Below are 22,262 nucleotides of genomic sequence, written 5' to 3' on the forward strand. Positions count from 1 at the left end.
TTTATTATTAAATTATATAAATTTTTTCTTGGTTGTGGAGGCACCAATTTCTACAAGCCACACATCAAAAGTGAAGAATCTCCCGTCGAGAGATGTTCCGAGGTTGCCAACATTTTGTCTCAAGCAATAGGTTTTTGTAACACAAATTGAAAAATTTCCCTTCACGAGGACGCTGAGTGCCCTATGGAAAGCATCGATTGAACTTCAACTTAACTACCACACTGAAATACGCAGCATACTAAGGCAATTTCAAAGCTGAACCGTACTAGAAACCCAACAAAAACAAATTGTTATAATATTTAACACCTTTGTGACTTGTTTTGGGTTCAATAGATGAAATAAAATAATATTTGATAATTTATTAACATGAATCAACAGTTATTTACAGTCATTACATAAATAAAATACAGCGTTTTATTTTGTAGAATAACATTAATGCATTGTTTATTTTTATTTATAAATATGAATATAAATATGAATAGATAAATGAATATAAAAATTAATATAAATAGATAAATAAATATAATAAATAAATAAATAAATCTACTATAGATGGCGGTGGTAGCGGAACTACGGAAGAGTGTCAACATTTCATTCCTATCATTTCCATTGACATTATAACGTGAATCTCGCTATAGTTTTGGAGGTTTGATATCATTATTTTGAAATATCAATATGAATCTGTTTTGGCTATATTTATTTACATAGAGAAAAGATAGTATCAGAAGATATTCCACGGTATTATCTCCCAAATTTCATTGTTTGTTCAAACCGATAGTCCACGTAGTTGTTATTCGTGAAGGTATGTGATGCTGTTAGTGACTCATAAGCCAGTTACAAACACATCAATTTTTGTACGTACGATTTTTTCCCCATTCCTATGAATTCTATTAGATTTAATTGAATTTGGCAAATACATGATGCGTTCCGATACATATGTTCATATGTTTGCCAAGTTATAATAGAATTTATAAGAACGGAAAAAATCTTATGTTTAAAGATGGATGTGTTTGTAACTGGCTTATGAGAGACTACCAGCTTCACGAAAAAGAACTACGTGGACCATCGGCTTAAACAATCGGCTTTATTGTGCCGTTCACACATTCTCAATCGTCCAAGACAGGAATAATCAAACTAGATAATTAGGTCAATTGAATAAAAGCCTGCAATTGCTAATTTTAAGTAAGTTTCAAACAAAGGCTGGGAATTGAGTCAGCTATAATAATAATCTAATATAATATAATCTAATAATATAATATAATATAAAGTATAATCTTATATGTATAGCTAGAACCAATGTCTAGTTGCTAGTCACTAGACTCTAGTTTTCATCCAATCAACCAAGAAATAATTAGCTTGAAATAACAGAGAGATTTGAAACACAAACGCTCAATACCGTGGGATAAGTTCTTACGCTATGCTTCATCTACAGTATTAGCGACACTGAATGCCATGACCACATGTCTAGTCCAGTTACTGTAGTGTAGCCTAGTTTCACCTGTTGCTGATTGGCAGTGGGGATGAATGGTCGCTGATGAGTGTGACGTCAGGGCGCTGTTGGCAGAAGAGCCGCACCCCCAACTCGGTGCAGCTGGTGCCTCGCACGTCGAGCCAGGTCAGGTTCGGCAGGCAGGTGCTCGCGTGCTTCAGGCTGATGTCCGTGATGGCCGAGTAGTTGCGCACCACCTCAAACACACACATCACCACCAGTTGTTGCATTACAGTATTCACGTCAAATTTATTCATATGGAATTTATAGGCAGATAGTTTATTAGTTTTTAAATTATATTTTGACTATATAAAATGATTCTATATAAAGGACTAACACTTCATATGAAAGTTTTTATGATTTAAGTCCAAGTTTTCATGTGAATATTATAATTTAAATGTGCATGACTATTGTCAATGCTTACTGTTGTATAGCCTGTGACAAATAATAAAATGAATTGAATTGACACTTTATTTAAAGTACTTGATACATGAGTCACATGTCGAGTCGCCACGCAACTGACACAGCATCTCAGCAGTACTCAGCCACTGACTGAGAGACTCTCGGTTGCGCAGTATCCGATACTGGAATAGCCTAATCTGAGCGTCACCATTTGAAAACGCATGCTTAGTCGCCTCGAGTGAGTGTAGTCATAGAGAAAAGATAGCATGAGAAGATATCCCATGGTATAGGGCATTTATGTTCCAAATTTCACTGTTAACTCAAGTCCTAGTAGTTGTTTTTGGTGAAGCAATATGACTGGTAGTCTATCATACTGTGTCATTCTTACACTCTCACCCCAACAAAACAGTTGAAGCAGTATACAGTAATAAGCTTGAATTAAAAAGAAACCGGCTTGAAATTTGGAACATAAACGGCCTATGCCATGGGATAGAGCTGCCTCTGGTGAGCTTTAAAGGTGCGTACAGATATACGCGCCGCGAACATGAGCAATTCACTATTAATCAGCTGACTATATCTGTATTTTTACAGTAACTGTAAGATACAAATATAAAAAGCTTGGCATCAGCTGATGAATTGCTCATGTTCGCGGCGCGTAAATCTGTACGCACCTTTAGAAGCGGTCATGGCTGGTCGCCAACCCGTTCTATTCCATTCATGAGTTCGATGAGTCTGACCCAAGCATTATATAACTAAGTAAATTGACTGTGTAATCACTAAGTAAATTGACTGTGATAATAGTTTTTATGGTTTTAGTTTGTCCACGATTTCTTGTAACAGTAGGTATAGATTAAAATTAGAATAGGTTGTATAGACTGTGATAGAATTAAAGTTTAGTAATTGTTTATTGATATATCTGTATTATTATTTTTTTAAAACCGAATAGCTTCGAAGCCTGCTCTTGCACTGCATGTTGTGTATTGTCTTTATTTATGTATTGTTATTCTAATTCTGTTAGAAATTGTATTGTAATGACATGGCCTAGTATACACTATATATTTTCTGGCTGTAATAAAATCATTGAATCATTGATATCTTATTATGATATTTTTCTCTGACTGAGATACTCTCTCAGTCGCGGAGTATCCGATACTGGAATCACCTACTCTGAGCGTGACCATTTGAAAGCACATGCGGTGTCATCGAGAGACCAATTCTCGAGTCGCTTCGCCCCAGAGTGAGTGTAGTTAAGTGAAATTCGATGAGCCACTGACCAGACAAGTGAGTTGCGACGGCTTCTGCACCCGCCAGGGATAGGCCTCTAGCAGCAGCACCCCGATCCGATGCAGCTCCATGTGATTGAGTGGCTCGCCGCCCGGGGGAAAGTGGCGGTGGGGGTGGTTGTGATGCGCGCGCACGCCCCCGAAAGAGGTCACGCACAGGTCGGTGATGAGGCGCCGCCCCTCCATTACCGCCGCCGGCGCCTCCAGGTACAGCTTGGACAGCGTCGACACGCGGTTGAAGCACGTCACGTCGCTGTCTTCTACCTGCGTACCGCGAAGGTCCAACACCTAAATCACATCACTATTATTAGTATTATCTCAATAATAATAATAATAATAATAATAATAATAATAATAATAATAATAATATAATAATAATAATAATAATAATAAGTCTGGGATCTCCTAGACTCAAAAAAACAGTTACTAGCAGCAAAATCAAAACGACTGAAGAGATATATGAAATGCACCCTTAGACATAAGCAAAATCAAGCTTTCAACAACAACCAAAAACAATTCTATAAATCCTTAGAGCACAATCAAAATCAAAACAACTCTGAAACACCACTCATCGAAAAGGTTGAAGAGTTCTGGTCTAACATATGGTCACAAAATGTGCAACATGATGAAACAGCTGAGTGGATCGAACAAGAAAGACAGGATCACATGAATATTCAGTTAATGGAAGAAATGGAAATCTCTGTTGATGATTTCAACATAGCTATCAACAGGATTCATAACTGGAAAGCACCCGGTCCCGACAAAATCCAAAATTTCTGGCTGAAAAAATTCACTCATATTCACAAACCACTGTTAACAATTCTTAATTCCTTCTTAGAAAACCCAGAAAGTGTACCAGACCACATAATGCAAGGAATAACATACCTAATACCCAAAGACAATGATACTAAAAATCCAGCCAACTACAGACCAATCACATGCCTTTCAAACATCTACAAATTGCTCACTTCCATAATAACTGCCAAACTAAAAATTCATACAGAACCACTCATGTGTGAAGAACAAAAAGGATGCCGTAGTAACTCGAAAGGATGTAAGGAACAGTTAATAATTGATGCAGAAATCACCTCAAATGCTAAAAGAAAACACAGGAACTTATCATATGCCTACATAGACTATAAAAAAGCTTATGACAGCGTCCCGCACTCCTGGTTGCTACATGTACTGTAGGTGTACCGAGTGAACCCACAAATTTTAAAGTTTCTAAAAACTGTTATGGCAAAATGGACGACAATACTTAGCATGAATAAAAATAAAACGAAACCAATCAGAATAACACGAGGAATCTTCCAAGGAGATTCATTAAGCCCCCTATGGTTCTGTTTAGCCCTAAACCCTCTCTCCAATATGCTAAACAAAACGAAATATGGCTACAAATTGGAAGGAAACCAGCAAAATACTTACACCCTTTCCCACCTCTTCTATGTCGACGACCTCAAACTCTTTGCACCCAACAGACAGCAACTGGATTACCTTTTTAAAACTACAGAAAACTTCAGCCATGACATATGTATGCAGTTTGGATTAGAGAAATGCAAAATTAACAGCATCAGAAAAGGAAGGCAGGTCACGGAGCTACCCTACACAACAAACAGCAATGAGAAAATTGAACATATGGCTGAAGGGGACACTTACAAATACCTGGGATATCTCCAAGGAATAGGCACAACACAAACCGAAATTAAATTGACTCTGAAGAGTAGATATATGAAACGCCTAAACACTATTCTTAACACGCATCTATCAGCAAGAAATAAGGTTAAAGCAGTAAACACCTATGCCATCCCTATACTAACATACTCTTTTGGAATAATAGACTGGACCGAGACAGATCTAGAAGCCCTCAACACTCTAACTAGAACGAGTTTCAACAAATCTTGTGCTCACCACCTCCATTCGGCCACAGAAAGGTTCACACTCCCTAGAAGCGAAGGAGGAAGAGGAGTTATAGATATAAAGAATATGTGTAATGAACAAATTGATAGCCTCCGAAAATACTTCTATGCCAAAGCACAATCAATACCCCTCCATTCAGCAATAACTCACCTACCAACATCCGGCACCCCATTGAAATTGAACAATCCAGATTTACAACCGAAAATCAACAACAATACAATAGAGAAAAAGAAAACTAGTTGGAAACAGAAAACCCTACATGGTAAGCACATCAATCACCTATTACAACCCCACATCGACCAAAAAGCATCAAACACCTGGCTCACGAAAGGTAACATTTTCATTGAGACAGAAGGATTCATGACAGCTATACAGGACCAAATAATCAACACTAGGAATTACAAAAAATATATTTTGAAGGACCCAACAACTCAGACCGACACATGTAGACTCTGCAATAGAACAACAGAAACAATAGACCATATAACAAGTGGATGTTCAGTACTAGCGCCAACTGATTACACAAGGAGACATGACAACGTGTGTAAAATACTACATCAGGAGCTGGCACTGAAGTACAAACTGGTCAACAATCATACCCCCTACTACAAATACCAGCCGAGCAATGTCCTTGAGAACAGTGAAGTCAAAATCTACTGGAACAGAGATATAATCACCGATAGAACTGTCCCACACAATAGACCAGACATAACAGTAATAGACAAAGAAATGAAACACACCTACCTAATTGATGCCACAATTCCCAACACCGGCAACATCCAAAAGAAAACAACCGAGAAAATAGCAAAATATCAACTTCTGTGTGACGAAATAAAGCAGATGTGGCATCAGGAGCGAGTCTACATAGTTCCCATTGTAATATCATCAACAGCCGTAATTCCAAAATCACTTCACAAATCCATAGAGCAACTGAATCTTTCACCTGACCTGTACACTCAACTACAGAAATCAGTTGTTTTAGACACCTGTTCAATAACAAGAAGGGTCCTGAACATCACAGAAAACAACAGTGAGGAAAACTAGTGACTATTACACAACACCATCATACCAACTAAGTGAAAAATAGTGGGACAAACAACTGCGACTAATATTTGTTTAATATGAACTTCAATAATACATTAATATTGTCAACAAATTACAACTGTATGTTATTGTTACATGTATAATACGAACTATATTCATCAGTCAACAAACTCAATAGTAAAGTGCGCTTACTTGACTTGGATCCGTAAGCACTCTAAAGACCAACCATCTGGTTGTGAAGAAGCATACCAGCAGAATAATAATAATAATATTAGTGGAATATCTTCTTATGCTATCTTTTCTCTATGATTTAACCTATCTATATATAGGACAATAATTATAGTTACCAAACTAGTCATCAATGAATAGTTACCACACTAATTTTCTGTGACACCATTGAAGAATATATAATAAAGATAATTGACTAAAGCGGCTAGAGTCTCGCAGTTTAAACGCGAGTTCAAGAAGCGGCTAACAACGGTCCAAAACTCTTTCCTCACTACTAAACAAGGCGACAAACTTTCTATTACTATCTACTATTGTGATATCTATTATAATATAATGATGATAAGCCTACTCAGTATACTAATGTGACAATGAATATATTCGCACCTAAAAATATTACTGGAGCGCTAAGGCCCGTATGCAGATACTCGGTTTAAACGGAGAAATGTCAGCTGTTCGTCTAAACCCCGTATGAAAAACATTATGATAAATGCAACCATATCCACAAGTAAACTTGGTTTAGCGTTCAACGTAGTGTTAGCATAATTATGATCCTGAGACGATAATCGAACATTAACAGCAACTAAAAAAATCTGGTGTGGTACACTCACACAACTTTCCTTGCCCATTGAACTGTAAGCCTCATTCTTAAACGAGAATAATTTAGGGGAATAACATAATGACGATTGGCGGCAACATAATTATTTGAAACTAAGATCAGACTACTGTATATATGTATATATAATTGTTTCCAGAGTACATTTTCCTTTGTGTAAATTGTGAAATTCGATGATTTTTTTTAAGTCGTCAAAACAGCTGTTCTACAGATGAAATATCTCGACTAGGTGTTCTTTTTATAAACTGCTCTACCTACGGTACCTATTTCATGCACGAGAAGGAGTTCACAAAGTCCATTTCTCAAGGATGGGGTGAACCCCCCATTAGTTTCCCAGGAAAGAGACTCATGCCAGTTGATGGAGCTGATAAATAACTATACAGGGTATGAATTTGAAATAAATCGGTCAAGTCATTTTTGAGAAAATCGTGGTTTTTTAGTAATTATCTGCCATTTTACTCAAGAATATTACGGAGCTCCTGCAATTTTCCCAGAAATGGGACTCAAGTCAGTTGATAGGGCTTATGAATAGCTATCCATGGTATAAATTTGAAGAAAATTGTTAAAGCCGTTTTCGAGTAAACCGTGAAAACATGGTTTTTTAGTCTTTATCCGCCATTTATCTCAAGAATATTACGGAGCTCCTGAAATTTCCCCAGAAATGAGACTCATGTCAGTTGAATGGACTTATAAATAGCTATCCATGGTATAAATTTGAAGAAAATCGTTAGAGCCGTTTTTGAGAAAATTGTGAAAAACATGGTTTTTTAGTCATTTTCCGCCATTTTTCTCAAGAATATTACGGAGCTCCTGGAATTTTCCCAGAAATGAGACTCATGTCAGTTGAATGGGCTTATAAATAGCTATCCATGGTATAAATTTGAAGAAAATCGTTAGAGCCGTTTTCGAGAAAAACGTGAAAAACATGGTTTTTTGTAATTATCCGCCATTTTTTCACCATCTTGAATTGAATTTCTTATTGTCGGATCCTCATGGTATAAGGACCTTAAGTTTAAAATTTCAAGTCAATCGGTCAATTAGAAATGGAGTTATCGTGTTCACAGATATACAGACATACACATACACACAGACCAACACCCAAAAATCATGTTTTTGGACTCAGGTGAGCTTGAAACGTATAGAAAACTTGAAATTGGGGTACTTAAATTTTTTTGGAAAGCAATACTTTCCTTACCTATGGTAGTAGGGCAAGGAAAGTAAAAATAGCCTAAAAAATGAAAATGAGAATTATTGAAACTAACTTCTAGTGATCTGAATCCGTAGCAGGATGCCAAACTGGCGTAAGGTACACAGTCGTAGAGGTTCATGCATTTGGCCAATATGAGCTCTTTGAGAGAGGCACTCTTGCTCAGTGCTATCAGTGAGTGCGGCATGAACCATTTGCTGCCAGTCAAGTCCAATACCTGCCACAAAAAGAAGACAACTGTTGAACGAGAAATCATCATCGAATACCCTGTAAAACACATGTAACTTGGAGATGAAAAGAAAAATATAAAATCAATCTTGATCCATTTTATACATTGATAGATAGATACAATAAATTCTCAGCTATGAATGATTCGGAATGGGAAAGGAACAACAGGCTTAAAGCAAAACTATTCCTTTCCCAAATTTGAAAAGAAATTGTACAAAAAAGGTTATATTTATCTCTTCATAAGTTTTAACCAATTTTGAGTCCAAAATATAAATAAACTAGGAATTTAGAATTTAGATTAGTTGAGATACGATAAGTTTTAATTATTGTTCTAAATTTTAATTTAGATAAGTTTTGTTTTAGACCTAAAACAAAATGAAAACAGACGAAAACAAGTATCTCAAATACTAAAATATTGAGTGGTTTTTTATACAATGTATGTATTCAAGTTCAATATATTTTTTATTTATGTAATAACTCATTAAATTGGAATAAATCTGTAAGTAGACGTGAATTCTGCGGTATTACATAATACTGCTCCATCCCTTTGAACTCAGTAGAGTTAACCGTTAAGGGTACTCTATGCAACAGAAGATGTTAGCCTACTCATTATCTCATGTTAATGTTTCACATTAATCAATCAACAATTTATTTCATTAACATAGCCTAAGACAAAATAACAACGAAGAACAAAAATGAAAATGTGAAATAGAAGTGAACATCTTTAGGCATTGGCCCGGGTACAATCAATATTAAGCAATATTCAGCATATGTCCAATTTTAGTGGCAATGCTCCAACTAATAACAGGCTAATTAACTTGACTAATTTACCAACTTGATTTTGGCTGATAAACCTTTAATAATTAAGAAAATAGAATAACAAATGCTGTTATATAGATATCCAATATTACAATTATAATAATTATTATACTGTGCAGCATATAAAAACAAAAACTTACTTTTAGATAAGGAAGATTGGTCTTCACATTGTAGAAGTAGGACTGTTGTGAAGGCATATTCTCCAAAATACTATCCTTCAGTTCTAGGTGTTCCAGTGTGTTCGGAAAGTACTCTAGGAGTAACTGAAAAAGGAATAAAATTTGGTACAGTTTTGAAAAACACTATTTTACACAATAAGTGCGTGTAAAATGTTTTGAGATAATATTAATCTTTTATTAAAGTGGAGTGATCCGTGGTCTAGTGGATAGAATGCTTGCGTAGCAGCATAGAGATCCCGGGTTCAAACCCTCACAATACCAAAAGTTTTTTAACCAGATCACTTCCGTGTTATCGGATGGGCACGTTAACTGTCGGTCCCGGCTGAAGTATGACAGTCGTAAGGCCCATTGACGGCTTAAATTATATATTCAGGCGGTGGGACCTTCCCGCAAGGGACTCCCCACCAACAAAAGCCATACGAATTTATTTACTTTTTTTTATTTTAGGCCTACTTTTAATAAGGGCCGTTTGCACAATCACAGTTTAAACCGAATTTTATTTTAAACTGGATTAAATCCATATCAAGTCTCGTTTGTTTTAATGAGATCAATTTTGAGTTCAAACCACCAGCTGATTGAATTCGGTTTAAGCTTTGACTGTGCAAACGGCCCTTAGTGTCGTAGCTTGGCCTCGTCATATAAAATAAGTATTTCCATTTTGTCTAGTTGTGATTATTATGGGATTAAAAACTTATGTTTTATAATGAAATGAATTATTTGTACTAGAAGAGTGAGCTGGTACTATCCAATAGAGTATTAAATCTGTTCTACCAGAAAATTAAGGGTCATTAACATTTAGTTGCCATACACGGTTTGTGAACTGATTCAAACAAAAAAACTAAAATTCAAAACCTTCTTTTATTTTTACACAGCATGCTTCAAACTTTTAAGTAATTTTGAAGTGTGAATGAACAAAATAAACAACGTTAAAGTAATACTACCACTCAGCTGATGAGTACAGCTTATTATGAGTTCCTCAGTACAGCTGATGATGCGTTGGTTAACTACGTAAAACCATGGTTCTGTTTTAAAGTTTTAAATAAATTTTTAGTGAAATTTGACAATATCTTTGTTTTCTTATTATTATTAATACTACCACTTCTTCTATCTTCTTATAATATATTTTCTACTCATTATCTTCTTATATAACATACTTATAATCTTTTACCATTTCTTCTAACTTTTTATTTATCTGCCACAATATTCATCAATTAATGAGAAGATAGTGGTAGTATTGATTTAACGTTGTTGAATCGGATGGGGGGGTGATTTTGTTCATTCACACTTGAAAATATGTGTAAGTTCAAACATTTTTAACTAATTCAACCATTTCATAAACTGAGATAGGTTGTTATTGTCCTGCAATATTGTCATTGCTATGAATGCTGACTGTGACATGTGATGTGAGTTTTAAAATTGCATTTTTTTTTGAATTGATACTACTTACTTCGGACGTGTTGATGCACTGATTCTCAAGTATGAGTTTGCTAAGGTGGCAGGCCTGTAAACCGATGGCCTCCATCAGTTCGCGTGTCATGGAGTAGACGAGTGGAGCAGCGGGCGGAGGGTCTGGGAGGGGGTGATCTGCCTCTGGAAGAACATGCTCCGCAGGGCCGCGGCAGGCGATGCTTTTCGTTACGGGCAGAAAGAATTCGGTAAACTTTTCTAGAGCGCTCGCCACCAACGGATACGGCCTCAAGTCGACGTCTGTCCATAAAGTGCGATCGCGGCATACTACGTTCAGACGACTGCTCGTTCTAAAATTAACAAATAAGACCCCAATTTATTTTTAAACGCATCATTCACGGTAATGTTACAGTAATATAATTGAGACAATCACAGTCATACCTTAGCAACAACTGTCAGGCATTACTCACACTACCGCGACTCAAGTCGTACGACTCCAGTCGATGATAGTCCATTCACTCGAACGTTACGATCTGAGTCGCTTATCTTGCTCATTGTCACTATACTCTATCTCCATGCTATTCCATTTCTAACCTCAATTTATTAAAAATACGAGTCTGCTGGAATTTCGCTCATTCTATATATTGTGAGATGTAATACGGTATCTATATAGTTTTTTATTATTCTTTCTATTATTAATTTTCCGATACGTCTCAAAATTCGGGTAGCCATTACGATTTTATTATGCAATATTACTACACTCGATATAGAAAGAAGAAATTTAAAAAGATTTTCTTTGTTTTACTTCACTTTTCCATCGACATTAACAATTTTCTTCTCATAAATTTGGAGTGTAGTCCATACAATATGTCAATCACTGTTGGAAGTGAATAATGATTGATATTTGATGTATAAAAAACATGATGTTGAATGCTTTTTAAAGTATCCTTAGGGATTAAGAAATCCCTAAGGATAACATCCTTAAGAAAGCATGATAGCATCAGGAATAGCACAAGGTTACCTTATTTTCCCTCTCCCTATCATTTCGATGATGTACTTATTGTATGAATAAATGCATTTTAATGAATCGAGTGGAATTAATCTTAATTTAGGTTGGGCTATAATTATCCGGGGTGGTGTCTTTTTTAGTGATGAAAGTATAGAAATAACAAGATGCATGCAGATTTGTTTATATTATGAAAAAATATTGAATGAGAATACTTAAAAATATTTTGCAAATACATTAGTGAAAATATAGAAATTTTGGAGGATAAAAATGTTGTAGATGGCGCTTCACTAGTAACTAAACTTAATAAAACTAAAAATGTTACCGAAAAACTCTAAAAATTATATAAATTTGAATGTAACGAACTATAGAGGTGTGTTGAGTGTTGTTTTGAGAGAACCCGTACAAGGGAACTAATTGTTTCTTGCGACTATCGTCGCTTATCTGGTCATTACTTATCGTATTCCACTGATACGTTGCTCCTGCTACAGCGATTTTGGGAAGAAATTATTTTATTTGCAATGGAAATACAAGTTTTAGTATCCTATCTGTCACATCAACTTGGAAAATCTTTAAACGGTTTTCATACACCTTTTAGCAAAATGTATGCACTTCGAAACCATAATAGTTAATAGGGGCTTCCTTTGAAAAAATACATTCTTAATAAAATGTTCTAACATTCTTACAGAAATTCGGTTGAAGCTCCGCTGATTAGACTTCCATTGACCGTCTTCAGACTTACCGATTTCTTGCCGATACGACAAAATATTCTCAGATTGGCTGATTGGGACGTATTGAAAATAAGCTAATCAGAGAGCATTCTATCCTTTCCTGTTGTACCGGCGAAAAAGTTTGAAAATAGATTATAAACTTTACACTCAACAGAAATTGATAATCTCTGTGATGCAAATCAGTGTAGAGTTTACAAATATAATGAAATAACTAGAAAAGTAAGCAGATGGACTAAGTAGGATCCATACGGACACCAGGGTATATTTCTGAGATTTAACAGTAGGTGTGATACAATTACATACAATCAGTGAAGTATTCATCAGGTCAGTTTTCTATTCTTTGAAAAAACTAATCGTACTTACTTGCTTAGAGCTTCAATATCTATCGGGTGAAGTTTACTGAGAATAATCAGTAATATGTCATCGGACAGATCAAGTAGACTCCGATAGTTGGAAGATTCCTCAGCTGGTTTTGGCGATTCTACACTTTTTTCCGACTCTTCGGAGCAGATTTTCAATTTTTTATTGGCTGAACATTCTTCTTTCAGGGTAGAACTTTGTCGTTTTGCCATTTTCTAAAACAATAATTGTTTCAACATGATAATAGATTGTTCACGATATTAGCACAGAATTGTTAAATGGTGAAAGTTTTGGAAGAACATTTTAGCTCTCTTTAGTGCTCCGCTACCAAATTCATGCAGAAAATTCTGATTTCAATGTTCGTTTGGAACATTTTAACCATCAACCGAAGTTTCCGACTTTTTACCTAGCAACTACTTTCTCTTTTTTCACAAAACACAGGCTCGTTAGAAAACCAGAGGGAACTTAAAACGCAGTGGTCAACTTGTTCAAGTCTCTAGCAAGCTTTTATACAGAGGTGTTGAAAAAGCAGGTGCAGCATTAAGGAGAATAGAGCAGCTTAGAAGTCAACGAAGAAAGTCTGTACCTAACTAAATATGACAATATAATCAATTTCTTATGATTTCATTTCTTTCTGTGATCAAACGGCCCTTCAGTAATTTTATTAAGCTTCAATTTGTATTGTTGATAGAACGCTTTGTTTCCAAGGTATACATATAGTATAACAGTTAGCAGCAGTACCTTAAGATAAATACATATTTATAATTGTAAATTTAAATTGATTAGTCAAATTATGGCTTCGTAATCTGCTTCATGCGACTTTTGTAGCCCTCCTCGAAGCCTTGTCAATGAACACACAGCAATAATATGGTTCATTGTTTGCTCCTGACCACGAATCAGAACGAGAAGAACCAGCAGGCCCCATCTATGCATATCTTTCCGACATCTTCCCTGACCTGTTCTAAAGCAGTTCAAACACACCCACACCTGCCGGGGCAGCTCAAAACCATTCAACCTTATGGTTGTACTATTTACTAAATGTTTTTTTTCCTGCTGACGCAAATTGCCAAGCCTGAGTTTATTGTTGATATGATTGAAGGTTTCTGTGGGGGATCTGCCAAAAAGGTTTTCTGGATTTGAGCCTCAGTGCAGTTTGCAGTTGAATAGTCCATTCGCAAATCATCATTGGAAGTCAGGTAGTGTAATTTTGTTGAGCAGAGAGGGAGATTGATTGATTGATTAATAGCCTCTATTGGGGCGGAGTTAGGACTCCTGGTCATCTCTACCACACAACCCTTTACGATAAGAAAAAATACATAAATAGAATACACAATAGATTACAAAAATAGTTGATAGATGAAAAAAATAATTGGAGAGAGAGATAGATAGAGATATAAATAAATAAATAGGAGGAAACGATCAATCATGGCAACAATATATACGTACAAGAACACTATGAATAGATTGGGATTATATTATGGAAATCAATGCTAAAGGAAAAGCCATTCTCTAATCAACGGAGACTTGGTGTGGAGATGCAATATAAAGGGCTGCACAGATACACGTACAAATGACGCAATGCTTGAAAAAGAAAAAGTAAGCACAGTGAAATATTCATGATGATAGTTTCTCTCAGCTTTCCCAAGTGCTCTCGGAAAGTCTGTGAGCTGTTAAGTGCAATTCCAAGGTAGGTGGAGTGACAATTCATTGGAATCTGATTTTGACAAAAATTTACAATTGGCACTTGGAAGGAGGAGATTGTCTTAGCAGGGTTTGGCTTTAACCCCCAATTCTGTAGGTAGTCTGTCAGGATGTTAATATCTGATTGAAGGATGTCTTCAGCAACTTTGATGGTGGTTGCATATGCTGATATTGCTTTATCATCATCCGCACACAGGTATACATTTAAAGGCATACAGCATATATTCTTTGCTTTAGGTATGTGGGATGTCTGAGGCGTAGGTATTGAATAAAACTGGTGACAAAACTGACCCCTGAGGTACACCATTGTTTGGCACTTTATTCATATCTGCTCCTCCAGATATACTCTTTAACTTCTATTTGATAAGAGCCTGCCAATTAATAGTACGATAAGTCTGGAACATTTGCACATTCTCCCCAGCTTCAGCAGGAGACCCGTCCTCCACACAGTGTCAAGGGCTGCAGTGAGATTGATAAACACCGTTTACAACTTTTCCTAGAACCACCTTTCAATGTAAGTAGTAAGCGCTATAGCCTGGTCAGTGCAACTGTTATTTTTCCGGAAAGTAGCCTGCTCAATAATTTCCAAGGTATAAGTGCATAAGCAAGAAACAAAAAATAAACGTTTAACCCACTTTTATGTTTTATATATGGTGCATAACTGGTTGGAATCGTTTCAATATAAGACGCAAATATCGTTTTTGAACAAATTCAATTTTTTTGGTTGTGCATAGTCTCTTTCTATTCCCGATCACTGATGCATACTCTAAATGACTTCGAACAATAGAAGTGAAAAGAGTTCTAACAGTTGTAGGATATTTTAAATATCTCCCTATCCATCTTATCAATCCCAGTGATATTCTTGCCTTTGCAACAATGTTGTATCTACAGGAGCTTACTGTTACTGTCAAATGTCACGCCAAGATCCATTACATTATTGACACGCTTTATGATGGCATAAGAAACTTTGTACTGGAATCGTGTAATATTGCTGGAGAAAGTCATTATAAAAGTTTTATTAACATTGAAAGACATTGCATTTCCTTTTGACCATTCCTGAATATTGTCAATATCATTCTGTAATGACTTACAGTCATCTCTTGACTTGATTTTCTAGAATATTTTGAGATCATCCGCATACATTAATGACTCACACTTCAGATTGCCAACAATATCATAAATAAAAAAATTGAAGAGCAGAGGGCCAAGATTGGACCCCTGCGGAACCCTTGATATTACTAAGAAGCGTTTGGAAGCACTGCCTTTAAATGTCTCATGAAAAGTCCTATTCTCCATGTAAGAGACTATCCAGTTCATTAAATTTTGATTGAAACCAATAATGGATAGTTTATTTCGTAAGATGTTGTGTGAATTTTATCAAATTCCTTTTCCAAGTCTAGAAAAGGATTAGGAAGGAGTAAGAAGAGAATTGTAAAAGTGAAGGAAATTGCTAGTGTGTTGGCAACTTCGGTGAATGATTTTTGGGTGAGAAAATCTACTGGATAGTTGACACAATTTGTAAAAGAATTGAAAAGGTGCTTTATAGAACGACCCTTCTACTCAGTGGAAGAATACACTAATGAGAACTCAAACCGCCACCTAAGGACCCGATAACTACATTGCAGGACGCCCTAGATGCCTGCTAGATAACCCTGAGGAGATAAACCGATGACAACTCTCCGTTCCTAGGATCGTGATGAGGATACCAGAAGTAAGAAAAACTGCATCGACTTGTTCTTGATTTTCTACGCAGGGTCCTACAAATGACAAGAAGTCAGCCAAGTTTGAGGTAGTAGATTTACCTGTGATGAATCCATGCTGACTCTCATTTATTATGCTTTTTATATTCTAGAAAATATGCTTATGCACAATCCCCTCCATTATCTTGGGAAATGAAAATGTTTTATTGGCAGAAATAAAAAAATACATCTTAGAAATACATAATACAAATTTTACAACATGGGGAAATACTATTACAAAATAAAATGAAATGCCAATTGAGTATTTGCATCTCGAGGTACTAGACCTGTTTGAGATGGTGATATAAAAATTGATTATATTACTAGCGCTAAAAAGTAATTACTGAGGCCGACAGTCGCATATGAATTGACACATATTACATAACAGTGATATGATTTATCAGTTTTAGCTTCGAAGTATATTGTACAATATTATGATATAAAAGTTTATAAGGCTACATGAGAATTCTAAAAAAGGTATCTATATTCTCACATTCCATTACAAATCTCTTGACATCTCTCAAAAACCTTGATCTTATCTTGCACTGCCTTATCTCCAAGGGCAGCAGGTTGTAGAACTTTGGAGCTAAAAAAGAAAAAAATCATGAAGTGACTTTTACTTGGTTTAGGTATACAAGCTTCGAATTTATTGGATAAAATGGATTCAAGATCAAGATTGGTCGGAAATCCCTGATATCATTAGACTTCTTGGATTGAGACTACAACAGAGTGCTTCCATATATCAGGGAATATTCCTACTAGAAGGCTGCTTCTGATAATATTTGTGAGTATAGGTGAGACGAGGCAGCTTATACCCTTAACAATGAAAACTGGTATCTCATCAGACCCAGGCGATGACTGGCTGTTCGATGACCCGCCAGCGGTCCTAGCAGGCAACGACCGAAATGAAATTGTCACTGACGCAATCTATCTGGATCTAAGAGGTCAAGGACCAACACAACAAGTATCAAGTAAGTTAATTTCTTCAATTACTGACTCCTCCTTGACATCAGGAACTCCAAATGATGATGCGCTGGCATTACCAGAAATACACTGGACAACAGTGTGTGACTGTTTTTGATGAATAGAGGAAAATAAATTACCAAAACGCTTACTAATTTCATTAGGTTTGGAAATTATGGTCCCATGAACTGATATTGCTATAAAATTCAGTTCTGTTCTAGATTAGGTATTTTACATGTTTAAAATAAAGTTATTTATTTATTTTAATCTATGGCTCAGAACTTGAGAGCTAAACAACCTTTTTTGCTGAGTGTGATGCACACATATAAGCCTGTGCGTGGGTAATGCGACGGATGATAATGAGAGATTAGTAGATCTACAGCTCTAAATTGGTTTGCCGAAAGTGATCAACTTAAACTTAAAAATGATTTTTGAGATGTCTTGAAGTGGTCAGCCTTACAACTTTAAAAATGCATGGATCTTACCTCATAGATATTTATCAGCGCAACAACTCTACTTTTAAAATTTTCACAATTTTAAGATCAAATATATAAGAAAGATATATTAATTTTGTACAGGATAATTATGTCGCAAAACCGTAAAGCCCAAAAAATCTACCTTTAATCATCACCCATCGCCTAATAAGAATTTTAGAAATAAGAAATTTTGACATATTAGGCCTAACCTTTTAAATAGATCTATCATATATAGACCGTTTAATCATAAATAAGGTTGAATCAAGCAAACTAATGTAAAGAATTTAGATGAGCAGTTTCACAAGTAGCTTCGATACATATTCCAAACACAAATAATTTAGAACAGGAAAGTTAAAAACAAGCTGGATAGCCTACTAAATTTATTCCAACATTAATATGGCATTTGTTAGTAATCAGAAACAATGTAAGCAAAATCTTATTATAAATGTGGTAAATGACGATAGTTTAATGCCCAATTTGTGAATTTGATTAGTTAAAATGAATAAAAATAAGTTATTTAAAATGTATACAACTTACGTAGTTTTAATTTGTTGTAAAAGCTGAAAATACCCCCAGGATTCCTATCTAAACCAAATTCACGTTGTTTCCATTCTTCTGGAATGTACAAATATCATTTTTGATGAATAATATAGTTCCATGAATTATTAAACCACTAATAAACTAAAAACATTAAAGTTATCCATAGCAATAAATACACAAAGCAGGTTAAATTTTTCCAATACAGATTTTTTATTGACAATAATTTTTATAATGACATTGACATCACAGCCATCGTGATCTTGATGTATTATTAGCCTCAGATTATAATGGCTTTGCTTTAGAGTTCAATGAGTAATTTTCAAATTCTCAACTATAGCAAAGACTATTTTTTTTTCAACCTTTAAATAATATATCAAATTCTAAATTATCCCGAACGAATGATAAAAATTCAAATCATTATCCTAATATTGTCTGCATCAGAAAGTTGCCTAACCTTACTTTTTACAAGAACAGATGATCAGTCAGATGCATTTTCTGCGCGAGCATGAGCAAATCTTTGTTATTGTAGAAGAGAATAATAATTTTATGGAGTTAAATTGTTTATCAACCTTCTAACCTGTTGGAACTTGGAATATGAATAAATAGCCTGTACACTGCAAATTACTGAAATAGATTTTGTGTAAATGTGAATAAGTTACTAAAATAATATCATGGATCAAGATTATCTTAGTGACTCAGCTTCCTCTGAAGATTGTAAGTTGTGCAGTTGTTTAGATAAAAATTTATCCCTTCTTTGTTTATGCTTGCTTTCTAAACTTTTGAAAATTGCTATTACGGTCAATGGGACAGAAAACCTCCATAAAAATCAAATAAGACAAATAACGACTATGATGGCAATGGTTCAATTCAATTCAGTTTTCTTTCCATCATGACCAGTCTTAGATTTCGTCATGAAAAATTAAAAACACAAACGTTAATAAAATTTACACTAACTATCGAGATGGCATGTCAAAGAGACAAATAGAACGAGTAATCTCCTCTTCTCTCAAGGAGTGGTTGTTCAAGGAGTTTCAGTTTATCTCGAAGTACATTTTTTAAATTGTTTATCTTTTAATTCACGGACACATAATGGGAGCCTGTTGAATATTTTCAGGATGCAAATTGGGAAACTGGTTTGTAATCTGGCCAATCGTAATTGTGGGAGGCCGGAATCATCACGTCCCCTAGTATAATAATTATAAACCTGGCCTCTCACTTGTAATTTATGTAGCTGTTCTTTTAGAAGCACTAACGAGGTAAGCAGGTATTGACTGAAGACTGTGATGATCCGCAGTTCTTTGAACAGTGGCCGGCAATGTTGCAGGTATGGTGAGAATGTAATAATGCGGATCACATTTTTTGAAGAAGCAGAACCCTCTCACAACAACCCTCATGTTCCCAAAGCACAATCCCATAGTTAATATGACTGTAGAACAAAGCATGGTACGCAGTCACCTGGTAGCTTCTCGGCACAATTCTCCTAAACATCAGTCACCAAGTCACCTTGGAGAGCCGATTACAGATCATGTTGATGTGCTGGTTCTATGACAGTGAGGTATTTGTTATAAAACCAAGCAGCTTAACTTCAGGCTCACCAAAGGAAGGCGGACTGCGTCTCAGAGTGCATAACATGTTCTGCGTCTTATTCTGGTTCATGCACAGTCTATTTGCTCCAAACCACAAACTGGCCTCTTCTAGCAGCTGGGCAGACCTGAGGATGGCCAATTCGGGATCTTCATCCTGGGCAACAAGAGTGGTGTCACCCGCAAACAATAATGTTTTTCCATTCATGCTGAGATCATTTATGAAAATTAGAAAAAGAAGAGAGCTCAGAATGGTTCCTTGGAGAACTCCATGGTTCACTTGTAGTGCCTCAGATTTCGCTCCATCAAGAGTAACCACCTGGGTACGTCCAGAAAGGTAATCCTGCATTGTTCTCAGGACGGCTCCACCAACACCATATCTCACAAGTTTTCCAAGCAATATATCGTTGGAGACACAATCGAATGCCTTTGTTAGGTCGCAGAGGTTCATGGCAACTGAATGCTTGTTCTCCATTCCCCCGAGTATAGATTCAATCAGGGACTGAACGGCTCCTGTAGATTAATCGGATGAAGATTTTCCTTTGCGAAATCCAAATTAATAGATAGATAGATAGATTTTATTTTACAATCGTTACTAGGCTTGTCGCCTATGGTAACATGGTTACAAAATTACAGTTTTACAAATCATCTTAAATGATAACACAGCTACATAACATGACTTTATTACATTCTCATAATAATAAGAGATATAATAATACATAGATAATAATTCTATATAACTCTAAAATAATTAATAAAAAATGTAAGATGCATAATAATACATACAATCAACGAAAATAAGATGCCATTAGGTATTATGATTTACAGGTATTAGTAGGTGTCAATCAAACGCTCCAATACTCCAGCAAAACGAGCAAAATAATATTGTTACTGTACAACGATTATTGCAAATTTCCAATAAAAAAGTATTCACAACATCTACAAAAATATTGTGGCTAAAACATATCTAAGTATTCTCACTCAACAGAGCAACAAGCCTGCACCTGAACGTACCCAAGGTTGCCGCAAAAATAACATCATTGGGCAGATCGTTCCAAAGTCTTGAGGCCGTGCAAGTGAATGAGTTATTATACATAACTGTGCGGTGACGAGGTATTTGAAGGAAGTATTCATGCTGTCTCGTGTTCCTGCTGTGAACACGAGCCAGGATTGTGAATCTTTCCTTTAAATACCGAGGACCTCTCCCCTTGACAATCAGCTAATAAACAAGACTCAACATGAAGTATTGTCTCCTCTCCTTCAACTTCATCCAATTTAACCTTCTGTAATATGGAGTGATGTGGTTATCTCTTCTCGCATCAAAAATAAACCGAATTGCATAGTTGAGCGATCATTGTAATTTCAAATTCAGCTTCTCAGTAATGTCATTATAAACGATGCTGCAGTAATCAATGATGGGAATTACCAAGCTCTGTACTAGTGAAACACGAAGGTGGGTTGGAAGGAAATTTTTCAACCATTTCAATTGGTGCATAGTGGCAAACACTCGCTTTGTCAGTTCACCAATCTGATTCGACCAATTCATGTTTTTATCAAGCTGTATGCCCAAGACTTTCACACAACTTTCAAAGTGCAGAGCATGATTGGCCAGCATTACTCGAGGAAGTGTATTAAAATCTAATTGGTTATAAAACCGACCATAAGCGATAATGATGCTTTTGCATTTATTTGCATTGAGTCTCAAGCAGTGCGCATTAGCCCAAACAATCAAATTCTGAATGTTAACATTCATCGCGGCAATAGAGTCAGCAGCACTGTCGGAAGGAAAGTGATTGTAACACACAAGGTCATCAGCATAAATATGGTATGATATGTCATGAAAAATTTGAGGGAGATTATTCATATAAATAGAGAAGAGGAGGGGGCCAAGTATTGTTCCCTGAGGAACGCCTGCTAAAACAGGTAACCACTCTGAAGTTTTGCTATCAGCTCCTCTCACTCGTTGATATCTATTGCTTAGGTAGGATTCAAACCAGGAGAGACATGAAGAAGAAAAATTACATTGATTTGCAAGTTTATGTAGCAGAATTGAATGACAAACGTTATCAAAAGCTTTAGTGAAATCAAATGTGACAAGAAGAGAGAACATACGGTTGTCCATGGCATTACTAATGTCATCTGTTATTTTCAAAAGAGCTGTAGATGTACTATGTGATGAGCGATAGCCAGACTGATTTTGATCGAAAAAATTGAATGAATTCAGGTATGATGTTGTCTGCTCATGTACCACCCTCTCAAGCGCCTTAGAAATAGTGCAAACTATGTTGATAGGACGGAAGTTTTCAGGGGAGCAAGGACTACTTACTTTAGGGACGGGACATATTAA

General features: G+C 35.8%; 2 protein-coding genes across 2 annotated transcripts in view; one reads left to right on the forward strand and one right to left on the reverse strand.

Annotated features, from left to right (window-relative positions):
• Positions 1-344: 344 nt before the first annotated feature.
• Positions 345-18,577, reverse strand: LOC111051379. The gene is made up of 7 exons (XM_039430268.1): positions 18,330-18,577; positions 12,917-13,128; positions 10,857-11,166; positions 9,371-9,493; positions 8,239-8,400; positions 3,166-3,462; positions 345-1,686 (listed from the first exon to the last, which is right to left on the reverse strand). Exons 2-7 carry the CDS (start codon positions 13,123-13,125, stop codon positions 1,495-1,497), a joined length of 1,293 nt encoding a protein of 430 aa, XP_039286202.1. The 5' UTR covers positions 13,126-13,128; positions 18,330-18,577; the 3' UTR covers positions 345-1,494.
• Positions 18,578-18,812: 235 nt separating this feature from the next.
• Positions 18,813-22,262, forward strand: part of LOC111051378 (protein cereblon) — a 36,135-nt gene continuing 32,685 nt past the window's right edge. Inside the window, exon 1 of the mRNA XM_039431368.1 lies at positions 18,813-19,046. Coding sequence (XP_039287302.1) covers positions 19,004-19,046 — 43 coding nt within the window. The 5' untranslated portion in view covers positions 18,813-19,003. The remainder of the gene's footprint in view (positions 19,047-22,262) is intronic.

This window comes from Nilaparvata lugens, chromosome 6 (genome assembly GCF_014356525.2).
Source record: "Nilaparvata lugens isolate BPH chromosome 6, ASM1435652v1, whole genome shotgun sequence".
NCBI classification, from domain to species: Eukaryota; Metazoa; Arthropoda; class Insecta; order Hemiptera; family Delphacidae; genus Nilaparvata; species Nilaparvata lugens.

Coding starts and splice junctions, on each gene's coding strand:
- LOC111051379 (XM_039430268.1), bottom strand. CDS start 13,125: ATGGCAAAACGACAAAGTTCTACCCTGAAAGAAGAATGTTCAGCCAAT. Junction 9,494..10,856: donor AGTGCATCAACACGTCCGAA/GTAAGTAGTATC, acceptor TTCCTTTTTCAG/TTACTCCTAGAGTACTTTCC. Junction 1,687..3,165: donor CGTCGCAACTCACTTGTCTG/GTCAGTGGCTCA, acceptor TGTGTGTTTGAG/GTGGTGCGCAACTACTCGGC.